We start from the raw sequence: 22,377 nt of genomic DNA, 5'->3' as shown, positions 1-22,377 counted from the left end.
GATAAGTACCTGATGTTACTATTTTATTACATTCATTATGATACAGCAAGCTAGCACTCACTTGAAATGACTCATCTAAAAATAATTTTATTGAAGAATATAAGGCTGCTTAACATACTAAACTCTGAGTTTCTTCCACAGATCATGCTGTGCGATCTGTAAAATTCTTTTCTAAAAAAGATGCTTCTCAAAGATACAAAAAGGTCACAGAAATTCTTTTCAGAAATCTCAGAAATTTTCAGAAATCAGTGTATCTTCTTTTTTTCAGATCATAAGCATGGAATAGCATCTAATCTTGTTTGATCCAGAACACAGATTTGTAGCTGTAAATGTTTTACTATCAGGAGGCAAAATGTCCTGTAAAAGAAAGGAGTACCTGGAAGACTGGTAACAAGTTGCCCTCTGATAAAATCATCCACTTCTTCAGGTTTTAAGTGATACTGTCCATCTGGTTTTGCTTTACGAGTTGCCATTCTGGCCAGCAGAATATTGGAACCTGTAAAAACAACAAATTAAAGTATGTCTGTGGTAACTTCTGTCTTCTTAAGTAGAATGCCGCAGTTCAATAGTCAAGAAAAAAAATGCAGAAAGTATAGTCAAAATCTTTGTCTTTTACAAAGAATTTAATGAAATATATTCATATATATTTGCATATATATTAGCAACTAGCAGTATTTGTGATTACAGCAGTGTAACTGTAGTGGTAACTGTGATTGCAAAGTTAAAACCAACCAAACAAAAACCCACCAAAAAACCCCAAAACAACCAACAAATAAGTGCAGGACCCTTCATTAAGAACACTGAATTTATTTGTCTTGGTTATGTTCTACACATATAGAGGTACAGATAAACAGTTAAGTGCAAATTGCTGAAAATTTAGAAGTGTAATATTTTAACACTGCAGGACTTCAAAAAATCCACCACGGTCAATGCAAATAATACTTAGCTGACAATTCTACATTGTACGTTATATGTGAAATACTGGAATTAAGCTAATATTTGGGCCTAAGTATTCATTAAAAAATTCCAATGACTTTATTAAATGATTATATGCACTCTTAAAGTGTGGTGGGAACAAGACCTATTTCAGCATTTTTTCTTCCCTGTTTATACATTTATTCATGCCCAGCCAGTAAGATCTCTGAAATGATACCCAGACAGATTCATTATTGCCACTCAAACACCCTGTTCTAAGATAAAGCAAACTAATGAAAGGTCAGGGGAATTCACAACTCACAGCACCGTGTGTTACTATTGCTCTTCTCCTCCCACCTATGTTAACACACCTTTTGTCTATTCTAAAATTTTATTCAGTAAGAACAGTAACAGAGTTTTATGGGCACTGTTTCTCCTGAGGGGTTAAATTGGTGAAACAATTAATGACGGATTCCTCATTCAATTTCCTATTTAACTTTGGGGATCCGTGTTTTGTCTATAGAGTACTGAAGATTTCTGATCCTCTTATCAAACATACCAACATAGCCTCTAATACCATGAAATCTCAGTGATTTACCTTCTGCAATGTATTGTTCCCGCAACACTGAAGTGAAGTAGGAAAAAACTAATACCTCACTTAACAAATGAGAAACCAAGATACAGGATGTTTATAGACGATGTTTAATCTTTCACTAATATTGTTTAAATCAATTTAGTTTAGCCACTAAAATCTCTAGGATAAAAATTACATTTATTCAACTGGCATAAGCATGTCCTTTTTAATTTAACTCTAATCAGACAACAGTATTGCGAGGCAATCTCAATAGCGTAACAGTATCTATTCAGATTTACATTTTATTATATTGGTACAACTTTCCCATTGGGCAACATATAAATCACTTACACAAGATGTATGTTTCTGGCAGACCATGTTTTTGAAATAAGGTCTCTACATTCATGTAATAGTACAAGTACAATTGTTTCCTCTAATGTATTTACTTAATGATGAATTATGATTGAAGAGACGAAGTCCCTGTAGTGAACCTACCATATGAATTTCTACAAAGGATACCAAAATTATTTTCCAAGATCTTACACAAATTGATTATTAGAAAAAAAAAATATTGCTCATACATATGTGTCTCTTTCAATCAGTAAGAGAACTATGACATCAGATAGAAAGTAACGCTTTAAAAACTAATTCCGCTCTTTCTACAGAAAAAATGAACACACTAAATAAGCATATAAAAGAGATTACAAATGTATTTCAATTCAAAACAAGACATAAACAGGAATCTAGGGCATTACAGTCTCTGTACTATGGTATCATAAGAAATAAAGGGAGAATTCTGCTCACAGTAATGAATTTCAGCTTGTCTCACAAGTGGATTTCATACACTTATATACACTCAGTGTATTTATTTACAGATACTCAAATCTAGTATTAATTAGGGACAAAAACAAAGGAGAAAGGAAGGGCCCGAGTGAAAAGAAATCAAGGAAGTCCTTTCAGATGTGTGATTTCATATATACTACCTACTACAAATCACACAAATCTTTGCTTTCAATACCTTGTAATAATTATGCTAAATCATGCCACCCCATAAACTCTTACTGCTATCTCTGAAAAGGAACAGGATCTGTGCTCATTCTTCTATTTACTGGAAAAATACAGTAGTATTTCATAAAAATGAATGTAAGAATATCACACAGATGGAATCTTAGCATACCGTTCAGATAACAAAGAAGAAGTGATAGCAATTTTATACATTTTTGCTTAAAACTTTCTACTTATGAAGATTTTCTCGCATTTTTGTTTACACTAATTTAATGTAAACGACAATATATTCCATATTGCAAAAACACTTAGAGTTTTAGCAATCTTACATAGCTTTGATACACCTAACAATAGCAGGCACTGCTTGTAAACAGAAATGAAGTAAGGTACTTACCCATCCCAACAGAAGCAGTGCATTTAGTTTGGGCTTTGATTTCGGTGCGGATAGCATTTGCAAGTTGATCAGGAGTCAATCTGGTCTCTGTAAGGATTTCAGTGATATCTACTAGTGCTTCATCACAACTGACTGCTTCGATGTTATGAGTATAGCTATCAACACAAAGTAAAGGAGGTGAAACACCAGCAACAGCTCACCATCTGTTAAAACAAATATGTAGCAAATAAAGTCTTCCTTTTGCGGTGGCATTTCCCTGCTTATTTTGTATCACACATCACTTACATATTAAAAATGCTAAAACAGCAAATTACAGTAACATTACTAATATAGGACTAATTTCAACATGCATCATGATTTTAAAGGAACAGCTGGAGAAGGAGTTGAATACTTATTTTTCATTGACAATAACAAATTTCCAGTTCTGTTCAAGTGCATTTTAAACCAGAAAGTAGTTTCTAATAGATGTTACTCCAATGACCCATTCCTAAGTTACTCAAAAAACCCTCTTGGAAGAATCTTACTACTAAGCAGGGATCTGCTTCTCACAGGGTAATCAGTAAAAAATTTAACAATGACTCCTTTGGAAGTCAGATGTTGACTGTTTACAGAATTTGGCTTCAAGATAAAAGAATGCTCAGAAGCAGCACGGTGCTCAAAATAACAAAAATACTACAAAAGGAAGATCTGAAATAGGAATGGCTTTATTGAAGCTGAAGAGTAACACGGAGATGAAAATACTAAATTGAATAATAGCATTCAGCAGTGGCAAATAAAATATGCTTGATAACCTTACCATGAAAGATCATGTAAACAAACAGCATGTTACCTTGCTAATATTTCATATACTGTCCGTGCAACTTCTTTGTACGCATCAAAATCATACGAAACTGCTTGCAGAGTTGGACACAACTTTTTTGCTTGGCCAAAAAACATTCCATTCTTTATGCCGACTTGTCTAAAATTAAATAATAAAAAAACCCCAGATAAACACAGTACCAACTTTTCCACAAATTAATATAGGGTATTTCCAAATGAAGTATTTGTCTTTTCCCACAAAAATGAATTATCAATAAGAAGGAATTTAGTCCAACAGCTAGCAATTTAACAGGTAAGAAAAATAACTGCAAATAGAGTATTTGAATCACCTGTATAATATTCGGGCATGCAGCATGGACAGCCTGCCTGCTTAAGACAAAGTCTCCAGAAAGCACTACTTGCTATCTTCTGTTTTAAATTAAAACCACGCATATACTACAGTGACTAAGGTAACTGCATCTTATATTCTACTGTGCAAGCTTACAAAATTATGCTCCCGTAATAAATAAACTCTAACTTTTTGAGATACAAATATAAGCCTGCCTCTCCTAGCATGCTTGAGAAAGGTTCTAATGAAGGAATAATTTCTGAAGTATTATTTCCATCAGGGAAGAAAATCGTATTTCCAACACTGTGCTTATATTTATAACAAGTTTCATATTCTGAACATTTATAAGCTATGTTATTGGGGATGCTCAACAATCTGTGCAAGAAAGAAGTTTAAGTTTAGCAATCACACTTCCTGCCTGATTTTAACTAAAACCTTCAGTAACAAAATGTTCTTAATTCCATAAAAGAATGCAATTTTGATACAAAGAAGTGAAGATAACATCATGAAATCAACAGTATCACAGTGAACGGCGTAAGGTTTTTCTTAATAGGCTTTGTTTCAAGTAACACGTAGGTTAGGGTGAGAGCTATTAAGCAGTGTTTAAAAAGCAGCAGCATCCATAGGGAAGACCTTGTGTTAAATTCTAACAACCTATATAACTACAACTTTTGAAAACGTAAGAAAAAATTCCTCTCTAGATAAATTTAAAGAAACTGACTTAACAACTGCTATTTTGGGACATTTTAGGCTTATCTGTATAAGATTTTCAAGCAACCTGATAGGTAACTTTTACCTACCTGGCTTCATAACTACAGGAAGCTATTTCAGCCATGGACAGAACAGTGAGATTGAAGTCAGCTCCATTCAGATGTGTGGAATCCGGATGCTCCCAGACTGATGAGTCCAGCTTATCAGGTACTCTAATTTCTGCTTGGAAAAATAATATTTATATTTGTTTTTATGTTATTTTTCTTAAGAGTTCAACAGAATGAATGTGAATAAAATAAAAATTATGGATTTTATTTTATACAATTTCTATACTGCTACCTGTTGAAGAAGAGTTTCTTAATACTATATTGATTCATATCATGGCCCAGAACAAAAAAACCCAGCCACCCCCCCCAATAGTAATCTCTCTCTGCAGATAGGTCTATACGTATTAGTGAGAAGAGTATTAAGCTACAGAAAAATTCTGTTTCTATTTTCCCCCAAATTACTAGACAGCAGCTTGTTGGTGCCTACATACACCATACTGTAAAATAAGACTGATTTCAGTTAGCTTTAATGACAATAAAAATGATTCAACACTTGAGGCTAACTGCTACAACTATATCCTGTAAACAAATACAAGAGAGACAAAAATTTACCAACTGTTTGGCTGAACAAGAAGACACTTAGCTACATTCCTTTTTACAAAAAGCACAACTACCACCAGAACACAGAAACTAAATTCAGAATACAAACTCACTTTTTATCATACTTACAACCTCTTACTTGAAAGTATTTTTCTAATAATCTAGATACCACAAAGTGATTTTTAAGAAGTGAAATAACCAGAATGCTAAGTAGCTCTCAAATTAAAAAACACTAGCTAGAAACTTGTATTTCCTTTAACACTCTTACGGGGATATTAATTGACAAAACTTCTGCTGTTACCTCCTAATAATTCTCACACTAGGGTATGTCAACTTCTTTCAAATATCACCATAAATTTATCTTGGATCAAAATGATACAATTATAAATACTGCAACCCCAATCTTAAAATGAGACAGACTTTCCCTAATTCTATAAAACTTTACTGCATGCTCTTAGATAAATTTTAAAGAGTCCTCCAGGCCCACTGCATACTAGGTACTAGAACAGAATTCCATGACACCGAATACTGGAATCAAGTAAAGCATTTTCTATTCCTTTCTATTTGGGTTTTCACAGTATGTAAACCTTGAAAGATACATGCCTATGCTCTAAATATAGATCAGCCTGAAAAAATGGCTAGATGCAAAAACTACTATGCCCTCCAAACTCCCCATCAGAATCAAAACAACAAGTTATCATACAGACAAAAAGATTCTATTTACTTAAAATGAAATCCAATATGTATGTTACAGCTCTTTTTCACTACTGTAGTCTATTTAATACCATACACCTTTGTAATATAATAAACAGGGAATTTTATTCAGAGTGCCACAATGCCTAACTATATTTCATGGTACTAACAACTTACACACTGACAATTTGACTGAAAGGAAACATGGTGCTATGTGCACATATGAGTAGTTATCAGACCAGAGAATGTGTTGTAATGAGTGAGTGGAGACAGCAGGGGTAGAGCCTGACTCATGTGAAAAACTGCTTTTGTTCAGAATTTCTGCTAAATTTGTGCACCTTTTTATGTCTTAAATATTTTAATGTATGATGAGCTCAGTAAGTTACCTAGGATGTCTGCAACTGAAAATTAGAGCAAAATTATGCCCCAAATAAAGATAAGAATGACAAGAACAATTTCTTTAGTCCATGCCTTCCTGTGCCCTGGCCTGAGATGATGCTGTCATCTTGTCTATCTTCATTGGACTCGTCGACTTTTTCCACATCGCAGCAGAGCAGATCCCCCCATGAGCTGATGGAGTCACTTCATGTGAAATTCAGGGCAATGCGGAACACATTGTCCTCAATGGAAGGCAAGGTAGAGAACCTCTCATCAAAAGCTGGGAAATTAGACAGGCACATGGTGAATGTGGAGCAACGGATGGAGAAATCAGAGGCCAGGACCCAAGTCTGTGAAAAAGAAATCGCTGAGAATAAATCTGTGACTAATATGATGGTTAAAATCTGCTGCTCTTTAGAATGAAAAAAGGGAGATACTAGGGTTGAGGGAAAGGAAGCCTAGAAAACATTCACATCTTGGGCATCCTGGCCATGGAAAAGAGACCCCAAACTATGAATCCTGATTAACATATGTTAATCTTCTATCTGTAGAATGAATGTTAAAGATGGCACATATGTAGAGAAGTAATTTCTACTACCCAGAAAGGCTATCTCCAATTTGGAGATTTAGGGTGAGAATGATAGCAAGTTTTTAAATTTAAAAGTTACACATTTTTGGATGAACTCAAACAAGAAAAAGAAAGTATTTCATAAAAGATTCAAGATTCTATTGACACTAGATATTCGTCTAGCAATGCAGATCAAAGGCAGGAACCAGTATTACTAAAGAAGTAATTTGCAAAAAAAAAAGAAGTAGCTGAAGCAGCAGAATTCAGTATGTGGTCAAAAGTGATTCATAAGGGTTTGCTTTTGTTTATTTTTTGTTTTGTTTGTTTGTGGGTTGTTTTTTTTTAATTTGGAACATTATTTCTAATAAGCAAGACCTGGAGAAGGCAAAATCGCAGAACAGCCTGGAAAGCATGAAGCATGAAACAATGAAGTGGGTTCCATATTGAAGCATGGATGTAAAAATATGCTCATGTTCAAAGTTGGTCCCAACTACCTTTTTATTTCATTTATATAACATGCCCCCAAACAGAATTGTGTATATTTAACAGCACAATTTAGCATTCTGTATTTTTGATATTTTAGAAAAACTACTTTTCCATGTGATACATGTGCCTACTGGACCATATCTGACTCTGGCATGGCACAATTAAACACATGCTGTGTTTCACATACACTTTCTAAGATACTGTGATGTTAGAAAAGCCTAACCTGCAATTCCATCTTTTCATCTAAGACCATAACTAACTGTAATTTCTTTTCCCCAAAAGAAGACAAGCCATGTACTTATGAGAATGCAAGCAGAAACAACAGGTTGTATTTTTTGTTGATAAAAACATTGTACATGGAGATAAAAATTAATAAAGAGACTAAAAAATATTATGAACTGCAGCTAATGAGATAGAGACTATAAAAAGAGTGTTAGGAAAAAATCCTTTCACCAAAACAATAGATTGCACAATCAGACTAAATATCAAGAAAGAAAGAGCTAGCTGCCTGCCTGTGTGCAAGCCAGTGAGACTGGATGCTGAAGTTAAAGAAATGAATGTGTGGATATCCAGAAAAAGCTGCTGCAGTAAGACACTGAGTTTGTTATACAACGAGGCTGAAATCTGCTGTACCCTTAAGCAATAAATACAGTAGAAGAGATAGTATGGAATTTGAGTCACAAAGAACATGCTAGACATCAGCTAAACTTCCTAATTTAACTGCCTCACTCTCCAAACATCACTTGATTGTATGAAGTCACACCTTTAACCAGTGTAAGGTCCTAATAAAAGTTATGAAGTCACTGTATAAAAGTGAACGACCAATAAATAGTTCATACACAAGCTATACTACAAAAAATACAACTCCATAAAAAACACACCTATCTTTGTAACGGACTTATACATGGCATTGCAAACAACACAGCAGAAGCTAAGTCTGGAGCATCCTGAAAAGTCCTTAAAAACTTAAAGGCCAGTGGGTTCCACAAACATATATTCTACCTCACGTTGGAAGTGATCTTAAACTACAGCAAAAAGACAAATAAAATGGCATCATTTCCTGTAATACCTTGTTTCCAAATGTCTTTGAAAATTGGCAGAATTTATTAGGTTTTTTCCTGTGTTTTTAAAGTACTAACATTTCAGAAACCACCATGGAAGAACAACCTGTCTTTTTCCACCTCTTGTATCAACAAAATAGCTCACTGAGGTGTAAACTTTGTAACAATAGTACTTGCTACCACAAGGTTGGTAAAAAGTGCATATACAAGGGGCAAAGGAGAAACTGAACTTCCAAATCTAAACTGAAATTAAATAGCAGCTGCCCCTGTATATGCACATTTTAGGAACCTTATGCTAAAAACTAAGTTTCAAGCTGATTAAGCAGACTGTTGGAGAAAAAAAGAGAAAGTTGCCAATGTTTAGCAATATACTTTCTCATACTAAATGCAGTTCAGGCAGTATAACAATAATAAAACTTGTTAATAGAAGTATGTTTTGTTTACATTAGTATACTACTACTTGAGGACACAGAAAGTAACAAATTTCTAAATTACTGCAGGCAAGTAAGGAATTCTCAAACTACAACAGATGCCCTGGTTTAGAGGAAACAAAGTACTGGAGAGGTGGAACTCATGCAAGTTGCACACTTCCCAGAAACCTAAAATGCTCTAAGGACCACCCAAATTAACTCATTGTACACAGATATTGTACACATGCAATTCAAAAGCCAACTTCAAACATCAATTTCTCACTGGCCATGCGCTGCCATTTCTACTTTTATAGTAAAAAAAATTTAGTAGCCTTTTAAAATTTATTTTGTACCTTCTTCTCTGTAATAGACTTACTCAGAACGAAGTGATCCTGAAGTGATCTGTATTCATTTATTTCAGATAATTATTCAACCACAATTAAAGTGAGTAAAACCTAAAATTACTTTAAAATAATTCACCCATACTGAGCAAAGCTAACTAACAAGAAGTCACAGTGGCATGTTATTACTGAGGCCACAGAGCACCATGTTGTCCAAAAACATTTATTTTCTGAAATCTCCCGCATGAGAAAACTAAATTTATCCACCGTGCACTTCTTCAATAACTTTAAGGAAAAAGTCTTTAATAAGAAAAGTTAAAAAAATACAGACAAACAAACAAACAGACTTATCTGTACCTGCTTTGCCATTCAATAGCTTATTCTGGTAATATTGCTGTTCAAGCTGGGGGTTTGCACCAGGGCGCAGCGGTGCCTTTCCTGCACCTCTGTTACTAGTAACAGCTACTGGTTTTCCTGTGGAGGAGAAGTGCATGTACTTATAAGTCAACATCTATAATAGCTTACATTTTAATAACAGCATAACTAGGGTAAAATCATAAAGACGTCTGCTTTATTTTTTCATAATTTCTTTCAAGCTTATACACTCTTACAGCATTGAGGAGGAAACAGCTATGAAAGTGACTTTGCATTGTGACTATGAATTTGCTGTCTTAACTGCAGTCACATGTAAAGAAGAAAAGCTTTTAAAGAGTGAAAATACAGCCATAGTAGTTTGTCTTTAGTAACAACTATAAACTTAAGGTGTGAAACTTCACCAACGCCCTAATGATTAGTTTAAGACACAGCAACACTGTACTGGTTTTAAATACTTTATCGTGTTTATTAGCTTAAGTAAACTCAAAAAGTGTACACATACCAACACACTCAGTTCCACTTGTTTACTTAACTGTACAAAAATCAAATCTTTAGTAAACTTTTGTCTTTTTAGTAATGTCAACACCTCCATAATTTTTCTACAGGAAGCTAATTTATACACTAAAAGTTCTGGCAGACTTCCGTGGAACGGAAAAAAAAAATTGCAGAAAAGTCCTAGGTTCTTTATATTCCAGTAATAGAATTTGAAACTTGGCAGGAAATAAAGTTTTAAACCAGGAGTATCTTTGATACAGTTGCTCCTGCCTTTGGACAGAAGAGAACAAAGGAATTGCATATACAGCTTACTCTTCTTTCCCAAGGTCTACAATAGCTGGATGTCAGATGGTCACCACTGCACCGAGTCTTCAGATTTGTGCATCACCGAAGTTCAATGTTTGCACAGAACAACCAGTATTTGTCAAATCTCAATCTCTGAACGGTACAGTTGTAAAAAAACCCACCAAAACTTGCTAAGGAGCTGCACTAACTCTTCCTATGCCCTAAGGATGATCACACAACTCGATCAATGACAACTGAATTTGTTCATCCTCCAGGTCTTATAATACTTCATGAGCAAGAGCTTAGATAGAAAAGGGAAGAAGCAGCAAATTTCCCTTAAAAAAGATGAATCAGGCAAAGAGACAATTAATTCTCAACCTTGACCTTTCCCCTTTTCTAGTTCAACAAAGTTCCTTACATTACTTCAGGAAAATTATTAGGATATCCCTTTTTTTTTTTTTTTTTTTTTTTTTTAAACAGAGTGACCAAAAACCACTTTTGGTACAACTAGAATTTGATCTCTGATTTCTAATATGGTAGATTTAAGTCTCAGTAAGATATGTGCAATGTTATAGAGAATGGTTACTCCAGATTTTACTTCTCTCCTCTTATTTTAGATACTGAAAGGAAACAGCAAGGAGAATTCCAGTTCTCTCTTCCACTTGCTTTTGGATTGTGAGAAAGTAAGCAGGAATATGAAAGTTGCATGGTCTGACTATCAAAGATGCCAGAAAAAAAGATTAACATGCAAAGTTCGTTTTGTAAGTGTGCAAGTTTGGTTCTCTTTTTAAAGGCTTAACTGAGTAACCTGTAACATGTAGAATTAAATACTGACCTTTGAGATCTGGTCTATTTCGGATAGCCACAGACACAAAGAAGCAATCCATATCCACGTGCATTATACAGCTCTGTGGCTTGGCTGAGCTCGCAACAGACACAATACCTAGTATGAAGATACACCAACAGAAAACTTGAACCCTAATTTATACACTTTGGTACTACTCACAGTAGTCATCAAGGCCTATTATCAAGTTTTTACCGCATTAAATTATAAAGATTTTTGTTTCTTCTCACCAAAAAGATACTTTCATTTACAAAATTCTCAGAGAAATGTAAACATAAACAGTAGACAAAGAGCCTAAACAATGCATCAACTTGAAGTTTCTATTTTATTTTCTCATAATTAACACCTTCTACCTAACAAGTTCCCCCAACCCATGGAGATTAACCCATGTTGTGGGAACTGGATCTTAATTTTGCTCTGTGTTAACAGAGAATTTACTCCTTTTTGTTCATCAATCAGAAGGCTGGTCCAAAAGATAGAAAAAAAAGTTTAGCTGCACTAAGAGCTACCATTAATTCTGCATGAAACACACCAAAATTTGTTTTAAACCTCCCATGCAATTGGGTTTTGTCACTGCTGTACCTACACTCATGGAAACATTCAGCAAAGATGACCAAGATAGCTCCAGACTGAAAAACTTACACACCTAAAGCACTAGAAATACTGTCAAGTATTCTAGAAGTTCAAGTCTGCATGTCTATGTTGCTGACCTACCAGGGGAGGCTTTATCTAACAACAACAACAAAAAAATCTTAATTTGAACAATGCATAAAGCTTAACAGCGAAAAAATATTTCAATACATCAAGTAAATTGTTCTGCTTAACATCTGAGTTAATTACCAAGTAATCAGAAAAATGTTCTTCTGTTTTTAATAATTTACCATTTTTCTTTGAAAAATAAGGACTGTCTTATAAAGGGCATATTTACAAATCAAGTGATCAAGTTAACGCTTAAGAAGCTGCTACTTGTCAACTGAAACAGTCATCAGCTATTTGAACACTCTAGGCCAAATCAAAGAGAAAATAAAAATATATTAGCTTATACCATATTTTGATGGAAAAAAATACACATTAAGGTAGTTCATAAGCTAACCTATTTTATAACTGGGGTGTCCCAGCACAAACACAGACTCAGTTAAATTATTTATCTAACAATAATTTTTTAGGATGTGGTAATTTATCGTGAAACATATTCTCATATGTTTACAAGTGAATATTTTTACAGCACAACAGAGTCAGAATCTCTTTGATGGTACAGAGCTAACCTTTTAACTGAATAAGACTGTAAATGAGAGATTCTAAAGACGCAAAATACTTTATCTATACTTGTAACACTTTGCCTCTCATGAATTACACTTATTTTTTCATTTTGGCCCTTATGTAATTCCATAAAACATTTCTCTTCTGTCACAAGCCAGGTTCAGAAGTCTCATATGACACTGCTACCCATTTAAACAGACCCAGAGGTATATAAAACTCTCACTAACAAAAAAAATTTTAGAATTTTAATTCACTTCAAAATGTTGCTCATCTTTTAAATTTTCACACTGAACTATAAGCAGCAAGGTTTTTTCTTCTGTTTTTTCTCTTTAGATTTTCACACAGCAACTACAGACTTGTGTATTTAGATACATATAGTATTTTTTGCCCTTGATCAATCCACGTATCTTGGTAAAGTCAGGAATATTATTTCTACAAGGAGGAATTGAATATAGACCAGAGTATCACATTAAGTCACATTTTAAGTTAAAAAAAACCCAAACAAACAAAACCAAAAGCAGTTGGATCCTTTAGTTTTCAGTGCATCGAAGTCACCAAGCTTTTGCAGATAGCCTGACTGTAATGTGAATATTGAATACTAACCTACTCAGTCTCAGTTAGACATTTAATGTACAAACAAAGATATAAGGCACCTTCTCAACATAAACCTTCTTAAACAAGTATCTACCTGTGTCAGTTTTAAGTGCAGACCTGCCTGCTTTCCATTTTTTTAATTTTTCCCTTCCTGGAAAGACACCGCTGTTTTTCCTCTGCAGGCTGTTGACAAACTCTGTCAATTCACACTTCCATGTTGATATATGATGCAGTCTTGAACGTGAATAGAAGTCAGAAATAAAACTACAATCTGAAGGTTTGGACACAGGTAAGGAAGCTGCCTTGCTAGGAGTAGGTACAGAAGTGCTTTTTGTGCTTGAAGGCCCCTGAACAGTGGAGTGGTGAGCACCATTTATTTTAGCATTACTGTGCAAAGATGAAGATGAGGATGAATTACTCATAGTCCTATGTGGATTCCATGAAAAGTCTGTATTTTTGTTGCTTTGCTGCAACTGCTGCATTGTGCAGTCTCTAAAGTCAACCATGCCTTTTTCAGTCTTCCCCTCCTCCTGCACAGGGCCTGGAGAGAACCTACTTGCAACACCATTGCCGGAGGGCACCAAGCAATCCTGTGTCTTTAAGGCACTGGTAGAAGTGTGTGTGTGTCCGTTAAAAATGGCAGTGCTGTCTTTGTGAGACTGAATCCCATTTTGTTTCCGTCCAGGGAGGATCTGCTCCAGCTCCGTAAATCCAAAATCGTCACTTTCTTCTTCCTCTTCTTCATTCCAGCTACTTATTCCATTGGGTGTGATCTCGTTTTCCACCTCACACTTTTTAATATGATTTCTGAAACAGATATGATTATTTAATACCATATCTTCTATTAAAAAAAAGGCACATTTACAGGTCATTTCAAGTGCTAAGTATTTATCTTCCTAATTGTTATCAGTATATACTTGAGTAGTTTTTACATTCTCAAGACAATTATCTCAAACTCTGAGCCATGTCCTCTCAATGTCACAAAATACTGTATTGCTGTACAAAAGATTTCACAGATTTGGTGTATTATTAATGCAGCACTTCCAGGAGTTTACATGGGAGTAAGCAAAATCATGCTCACATTAGAAAAGCTATTTCCAAGGCCTTTAATTTGACCAGCAGTCTCCAATCGAATTACAGTAATTATTTGTTAACAGAACTGTACTACCAAGGACAGCATGAATGGTGCAGGAATATGCAAACCATCAGGAGGAGTTATCTTTTGATCAAGAGATGCGATTTTCCTTATCTAGTTACAAACAAACAAATAAAAAAAGAAAAAAAAGAAAGTATACATAGAAAACTTCATTTTTTTGAAAATTATTTTAGATTAATGTGTTAGATTTATTTTATTTTCTCTCAAGGAAAAATCTGTTCAAGCTCTATAAATCAAACATATTCTTAACTTTTGACAAAACCACAAACTACTTTTCATCTTTTAAGCATATAAACCAAAGTATTCTGCCACAAGTGCACTGGCAATTTACATATACTCTGACAGTGTAGAGGCAAAGCTTTCATTCAAAAAATTAACTCTGTAACAAACCCTAAGTGGAATTAAAACTGAAGCCTTCAAGAGTTGTGCATACTCTTGATCTGCTAAAAAAAAACAACCATCACGCCCAACTCCCAAAGCTAGCAATTTAAGTACATAAAAAAAAAGGTGGGAAATAATTAGCTATCCAGTATATCAGTGAAACCAGAAAGCCAATTAACTGTGACAACAATTTGGTTAAGATTATCACAACCATAAATTATATTAAACATAATATTTTTGAGGGGTTGCATAGTTAAAAGTGATACATCCAGTGGTACATATTTAGTATCAGTGGATAGAACAAGCTTTTAAACTCATGCTTTTCAGACTAAATCAATATTTTTGGAAGTCTGAATATTCTTCTCATTTAAAAAACATTAACAATGCAACAATAAGAGGTGATGGTGATTGTATCACTCATTGTTTAAAATACAGGTAAGAAATACTGCTTAGGATATTCATTTTGTGGCACCGGTTTTATTTTTCCTCAGTACAGACAAATCCCACTCGTGGTAAAGTCTCCTCAGCATGATGCAGAACTGGATTTTAAATAAATCAGCGGACTGGATTTTAAATAAATCAGTGGAAGAACACAGACCACCATTACAAATCAGAAAGTATAGTATCTTGTACAGTATCCTTGGCCCTGTTTGAACAGCAGTGTGGGACCAGATGACCTCCAGAGGTCTCCTCCAACCTCAATCATTCTATAATTTTATGATTCTTGCCCCTAAACAACAAACATGTGCTTCTGAAACAGATGCAGGAACCCTCTTAAAAAAAATCTACAGAACAGTCTGTTCAAGGGGAAGGTTTCTTTCCAAATTCCAATTCCTCTGCCAGTTCTGAGTTTCGCTGGTGCTTTCTGTTCTATTCCCTTCTCAAGGTCTTTTAGGAGAATTTTTTATATTGTAATTGGATTTTTTAATCCATCTTCTCTCTCAAGCGTGACTTAAACCTTGGTGTTAGCATACATAAGGTACACTGTGACTTTTTTTAAAAGCTAAAGAAAGAACTTAACAACTAGTATGCATTTACCTTTGTTCCTAGTCACCTTTAGAAAAAGCAATCAAATCATACCAGCTTTTTGTTTTTGAAATAAAGACCTACTTTTCAGTGTCACTAGTCAGAATCCTTTAATGTATGCTTGTTGCTTCCATACAGATATGCTACATCCTAGGACTCCTAGATCATGTTATCAAGCAAAGTGTGGTCCAAAGACTAGAGACAAGGCTTGGAGTCAAGCTAACTGTAGTTCTGTCCTCAACTATTTATATAGCTATAACTTATTTTTAAATTTCAGTGCCTCAGAGCTTCCCTCGTATAAAGCTGAAATGAATTTTAAAAATGCTATATAGTTATAAATGCAAACCCATTATGGGTAAATGATTAACATCTGCATTACAAGATCAGAAACACTTACACCCTGTTGAGATCTTTAGCTATATTGCTTGGACCTGGCATGGCATCTTCAGGTTTGCATATGCTATTAAAGTTGAGACCTTTTTGAACACTTGACTGCTTGGTGTACAGCTGATACGGAATGTGTGACAGGAGACGTCCAGCTTTAATGCTGAAACAAAAAAAAAGGAACAGGTTACTACTCAAGACATTTTAAAAAACCCCAGCCTTCTATGCCAGAAAATACCTCACGTACAATAAACTATTACTTTGGTCATTACCTTTTGCTGTTCTGCTATGTGTACTTGCAGTCCCTTCCACAACCCCCTTCCCACTACTAACTGTATTGAACTGAAAAGTAATTTGTGATGTGGTGGCTGGTACTACAAAAGGTATTTGCACAGCTGTGTTGGTCAGTTGTCTACATCCATTTCTCTTCTCCAATTGACAGACACAAACCCCAAATATTTAATTTCAAAAACAAAATAAACAATGGCCAGTCAAAAAAACCTGGTGAGTGGTCCAGGTTATTCTAACTGAACAATGCTGACTGAGCTCTTTAACTTGGAACCATGCAAATGCATGTCTTCCAAGGAAATTTGTGTAGAATTTCAAGATGGTCAGCTAGGATGTGGTTCACTATTAAAGAGGAACTACTTTTTCCATTCCAAAAGGGTAATTACCTCTTCTTGTGAGAAAATTCACTGAAGAAAGCTAGACAAAAGAATAATTTCCAAATAGACCTTCCATAAATATCTACCACAGTCATTCCAGTTCTGTCCTATGTGTTCCACTGTAGCTCCCTCTTCTTTTTCTTCTTCCAATGAAACTGTAATTATACTTCAATAACTGCTAAATTCCTTAGGGAAGTCATGGACTTTGAAGTGGAATCCTCTCAAAAATACACCACAGCATGATTTCATCTCTCCACCCCAATGCCTGTTGCTGGCAGTAGAGATAACAGCCTTCCCAGCCTATACTTCACCTCTTCTTCATATAGAACTATTCATATTGAACACTGGGTCAGAGATGCTGAAACTTCTTAGAGCAGAGGAACCTCTCTCATATCAAAGCAGCTTAATATTAGCATTCAGTTTTGAAGATACAGTTGGATTCAAATTTTTAGAGAGAATTTAGCTCAGTGACAGATACTGTTTTTCTGTTCTTCAATACCTGAATGCTTTCTCTTGGAGATGTGCTTTTTACTAGCTCAAATCTGTACTACTGTCAAGGGAGCTGGACAGTGGAACAAAAGCCCTTAGGAGCTTTCTTGCTGCAATTAGAGAAGAATACGGTGGGAGATCGCATTTCCCAATTAGATAAATTAAAACTAGTTAGGCATATACATAGAGACCTGGTAAGGTTTCTATGGGAAAACGATAGTAAAAACAGCCCTAAAAAATATATCAATTAAATATTGTTTGATACAGGAATATATAGCATTCATAAAGGAATATAATTTACATTAAACATTGCCAGAGTTAAAAATACACATGGTAGAGTTCCAAAACTTTCTTGTACAGAAAGTGGTGATGCAGCTACTAAGCTTTTAACAATGCTTGGTTAGACTGTTTCTCATACCACCGCGTGAACCTGAGTGCATAACCACCCAGGTAATATTTCAAAATCATTACTGCAATTTCAAGATGATAAAAAACCACATTTATTTAAGAACTTGTTCATGCTAAGATTTTAGCTACCGGAGTAGCTGCATTACTAGATCAATACACAGTTGGTTCGTTTTTTTTCAAATTGTATTGAGATGCAGCAATAGGAATCCTATTTTCGATGCATCATTCAACATCTTTCCCCATTCCACAATCCCTGGATCACAGAATTCATAATCAATAAAAATTAGGTTGGAAAGGACCTCTGGAGGTCTCTAGTCCAAACACTCCTCAAAGCAGGGTTATCTGTAAAGTTGTATCAGGTTGCCCAGGGCTGAGTCCACCCAAATTTTGAATATCTCCAAGGGCAGAGGTTCCACAACCTCTCTAGGCACTCCACTGCTTACTCTCTTTCACTGTGAAAAATCTTTTCCTTATACTCAGTCAAAATTTTCTGTGCTGCAACTTGCGACCATTGCCTGTTGTCCTCTTGCTGTGCATCTTGAAGAAAAATCTGGCTCCATGCTCTCTGTAACCTCCATATAGGTAACGAAAACCAGCAATTATATCCCCTCCTAGTCTTCTCTCCAAGCAGAACAAAAGCAGCTTCCTTAGCCTCTCATCATATATTACATGTTCCAGGCCCCTACTCATGTTCGTGGTTCTCTGAATTCACTCCAGTTTGTCAGTATCTTTCTTTACTGAGAAGCCCAAAATCAGACACAGAACTCCACATGTAGCTTCAGAAGTGCCGAATAGATTGGAAGAATCACTCCCCCTGACCTGCTGGCTATGGTCTTGCTAATGCAACCCAGTATGCTGTTAGCCTTTATCTCCACAAAGGCACAACTGCTGCTCCACCGTCAACCTGTAGACCACCAGGACCCCCAAGTCCTTCTCTACAAGGGTGTATCCTAGCCAGTGGGTCCCTAGCCTGTCTGGTTGCATGGAATGAATTCTGTCCCATGTGCAGGACTCTGCATTTGACTTTGTTGAATGTCATGAAGTTTCTATCATCCCATTCCTCCAGTTTGTTGAGACTCTGCAAAGGGCAGCCCTACTCTCCAGTATATCAACTGTTCCCTTCTATTTGCTCTCATCCACAAACTTGCTGAAGGTACTTTCCACTGCATCACCAATGTCCATATTGTTAACGAAGACACTGAACTGCATCTGCCCCAGTATCGACCTTCAGAAATGCCAGTTGCAAACATTTGCTAGTTCGACTCTGAATGGTTGACCACTACTGTCTGAGCCAGGCAGTTGAGCCAGTTCTTCACCAAGCTAGCAGCCCACTGTCCAATCCATATCTCCTCAGTTTGATTAAAAGAATGCAATGGGGAACTGTGTCAAAAGCCCTGCTGTAGTGAAAGAAAATGGTATATATTGCTCTTGCGTCGTCCACTCATCTCACCACAGAAGATAACCAGGCTGGTCAGGCATGATTTGCCACCCTAGATATAGCTTCCAGGAAGGCATCTTCCATAACCTTCAGTGACTGTGGTGAAGCTGATCACAGTGCAGTTCCCTGGATCCTTCTTCCTTCCTTTTCTGAAGACAGGCATGACATTTGCCTTTTATCCAGTCTTCTGGAAAATCTCATCTGATTGCCACAAATTTGCAAAGATGACACAGAGTGGTGTAACACTGATACCAGCCAGCTTCTTCAGCTCCCTTGGATGCATTCTATCTGGTACTGTAGAGTTGTGTATGTCATGTTTCCTTAAGTGAACCGTAATTTACGCTTCCTATACTTTTGGTAGCATTTCTTTTCTCCAAACTCTGCCACTAGGCACACAGGCCTTCAAGGCATGAAAGCAGACCTTGCCTTGACTGAAGAAATGGCAGTATTGAGTACCTCAACTTTTTCCATATCCTTTGTCATGAGGTTGCTCCACCATTCAACAGCAGGCCTGCTCCATTTGCTCCACAGCTATAAAAGACATCTCCTTTCCCTTCAATGCTTTGCTAGTTTCCAAAAAAAGTTACTGCATTAAAGTAACATGGCATCTCTTCTCAAAGCTGTACTGTTTTAAGACTGGTAGCTTTCATTTATTCAAACATTTTGCATTCTGAATCCTCATCAGAAAAAGGAAATGAAGTGCGATGTACCAGACTAATTTTTTGTTTTTCTGGCAAAATTATTTTAAATTTCACATTTGTGTAGGATTAACATAGATCTTTAAGAAAAACATTCACTCAATCTGAAATCAAAATAAGGAATCCACAAATTCTACTGGTAGCTCGTTTTAGTGGTTAGTTATCCTCAATCTCTGAAAACTGATTTTATTATAAATGTCGCAGAATGTTTGTTAAAAGAATATTCAAATTTGAAAGTCAAGCTCTCAGATCACCTTAATTTGGCTTCCATTGGACACTGCACAACAACCTTTCCAAGCTATGTAACAGTGTAACAACACTGCTTTACCAGCAATCTGTGACAGTAACATTTCAGGGTTGATTCTTAACCAAACTAAAAAAATCCAAACCCATCATATTGCACTAACATGATGTTCACATGACTATTCAACAAATTTGGAACCTCTATGTCCACTGCACTGATTTTCACCAACTGATTTACTGAGGAAAACATCATTTGGTATTCCATACACAGAGATGGAGTATTTAACCAATAAGTGTTCTTCAATACTGTTGAGACGAAGGGACAAAATGAGGGGTTGTTGTGAAATTAGCTTTTATTCCAGATTCTGACACGAACCCTGTTCTACTGAGACAGTGAGTTCCCTGCCTCCTTGTGCCCAACCCCTTGTATCTGTCTATACTCAGTTCTTCTGACTTACTCTACAGTACAACCTTCCAGAACCAGGAGATGCAGAACCTGAATACAAGACAACATAAGGAAAATTCTAGGAGATTTCATACATTAGGTTCTAGCAAGTCTCTACTGAATGTATACAAATTGATTTTTCCAACTTTGTTAAAATCATAACGAGCTTTAATGGCTTCAATGAAAACAGCCCTACCACCAGTTTTTATCTTTCAAATAAAAACACACCTACCACCAGTTTTTCAAGTTCTTAAACTCACGGGTGAGGCCCTAAAACTGTTTCAAAAATGTACCTAAAGTCTTTTTCAAACTGAGGAATCTATAATTTCTGACTAAAGTTTAAAAAACTTACCTTAAAGATACATGATATGAAACAGTTGAATCCAAAGGACTGAAAATCAGCAAACTGAGAATAGGAACTGCAAATAGGATTTTACAAGTATGTATGCAGAACAGTTCCTTGCCTGTTTCTGCTGGTCGTCTAGGAAAGAGGCTAGTTAAGAATAGCATGACACTGACAGAATGATTTCCAGAACGTATTCCTGACTGTTCTATTTCCCATGGGTTCCTCAGACGGAAGAAGACAGATGCAAGCCAGATTAACTGCTCTGAGCCTGGCTATCATCTTTTTCAAGGACCTGAGGACAACTTTAGTTGATCCTATATATTCCAGTGCATGGAGGAACCAAAGAACATAAATTATTTGTAAATAAAACTTGTGGGTTTTTTCTTCATTTTGTTTTTGTTTTGTTACAAAGTCACAACATAATAAATGTTTAGATGGGTTAACTTCAATTTTATGAAAATGCTTTTCAATTGACATTTTTCTTTATTTGCAGATGAAATGAAACTTATGCAATGCACAAGGCAAGAGGTTAAAAAACAATCACCTGGTACTTATTTAAACATACTGAGATGAAGGATGGTCAATTGATTGGATATTAAAATGGAATCAACAGCATAATGTTCAGTTTCCTGATATACCTGAGACCTTCTGAATGTTCTTAGTGAAGTTTCTTAAGGAACAATCACTAAGAAGCATATCTTCAATGTAACAGTGGTATTTTTACTCAGCTGTTGCAAGGATAAGATTTATTTTAAACTAAACCATAATCTCAAAATACAATCTTCTATAACGCTGTTTTTCCAGATTTTTTTTCTTTTTCTCCCAAAGGGAGAAATCTCCAAAAGCAGTAGACCTAAACTTACCTCTCCATGATCCACTCTGGCCGAACTACTTTTTCTCCTTTCAATTCTTTTATTTTGGCATTTGGAAGATTTGTGGCAATGATGTGAGTTGTTTTTGATCTGGAATAATACACATGGTATTGGCCTCCATGCAACATCATTAGCCGTCTTAATTCATCAGCTGAGGGATCTATAAAATGAAAACCAGAAATATTCCTGTTTTATGTCACCAAATACATTAAGAAAACCAACTTTAATTGAGAAATATGATGCCATGATCAGAAAAAGTGCAAATTACTGTTTTTCTCCTGAAGAACCTTAGAAGTTCTTCAAAGAACAAATCAGAAAAGCATTTCTGAAGAAATGTAGAAAACACTGTTTCTGAAGAGACTGATTCAAAATGGAAACATTCTACTTGTCACACAGATCTTTCCACAACATGTATGGTGAAGGGGGGGGGGAGATACTCAAGTAGATTTAATGCTAAACTGCATTAAAAACCACTTTACATCAACATAACACAAAATTAGATTAACTCACTTATCTTTTCACCAGAGTTTGGGAGAGTAGTTTATACCCAGAAGTAACAGAAAAGAATTAATATCAAAAGGGTTTAGCAACAGCACAGAACTCATGCTATACAATTTCTGATTTACTGAAGCAGTTAACTCAC

General features: G+C 35.6%; 1 protein-coding gene across 3 annotated transcripts in view; it reads right to left on the bottom strand.

Annotated features, from left to right (window-relative positions):
- The window catches only part of REV1 (REV1, polymerase (DNA directed)), a 51,445-nt gene that overhangs the window by 26,757 nt on the left and 2,311 nt on the right, over nt 1–22,377 (bottom strand). For 2 of the 3 annotated variants that reach the window (XM_009583231.1, XM_009583230.1), the window contains exons 3-11: nt 21,726–21,894; nt 16,144–16,293; nt 13,278–13,990; nt 11,321–11,428; nt 9,688–9,804; nt 4,836–4,965; nt 3,718–3,846; nt 2,889–3,043; nt 377–496 (exon numbers count right to left, since the gene is read on the bottom strand). In XM_009583231.1, coding sequence (XP_009581526.1) covers nt 377–496; nt 2,889–3,043; nt 3,718–3,846; nt 4,836–4,965; nt 9,688–9,804; nt 11,321–11,428; nt 13,278–13,990; nt 16,144–16,293; nt 21,726–21,894 — 1,791 coding nt within the window. Of the gene's footprint in view, nt 1–376; nt 497–2,888; nt 3,044–3,717; nt 3,847–4,835; nt 4,969–9,687; nt 9,805–11,320; nt 11,429–13,277; nt 13,991–16,143; nt 16,294–21,725; nt 21,895–22,377 lie in introns of all 3 variants that reach the window. The other variant, XM_009583229.1, reaches the window with a different exon arrangement.

The sequence above is a fragment of the Fulmarus glacialis genome, unplaced genomic scaffold (genome assembly GCF_000690835.1).
Source record: "Fulmarus glacialis isolate BGI_N327 unplaced genomic scaffold, ASM69083v1 scaffold13598, whole genome shotgun sequence".
In the NCBI taxonomy this organism is placed as follows: domain Eukaryota; kingdom Metazoa; phylum Chordata; class Aves; order Procellariiformes; family Procellariidae; genus Fulmarus; species Fulmarus glacialis.
This window is presented reverse-complemented; position numbering and strand designations above follow the sequence as displayed.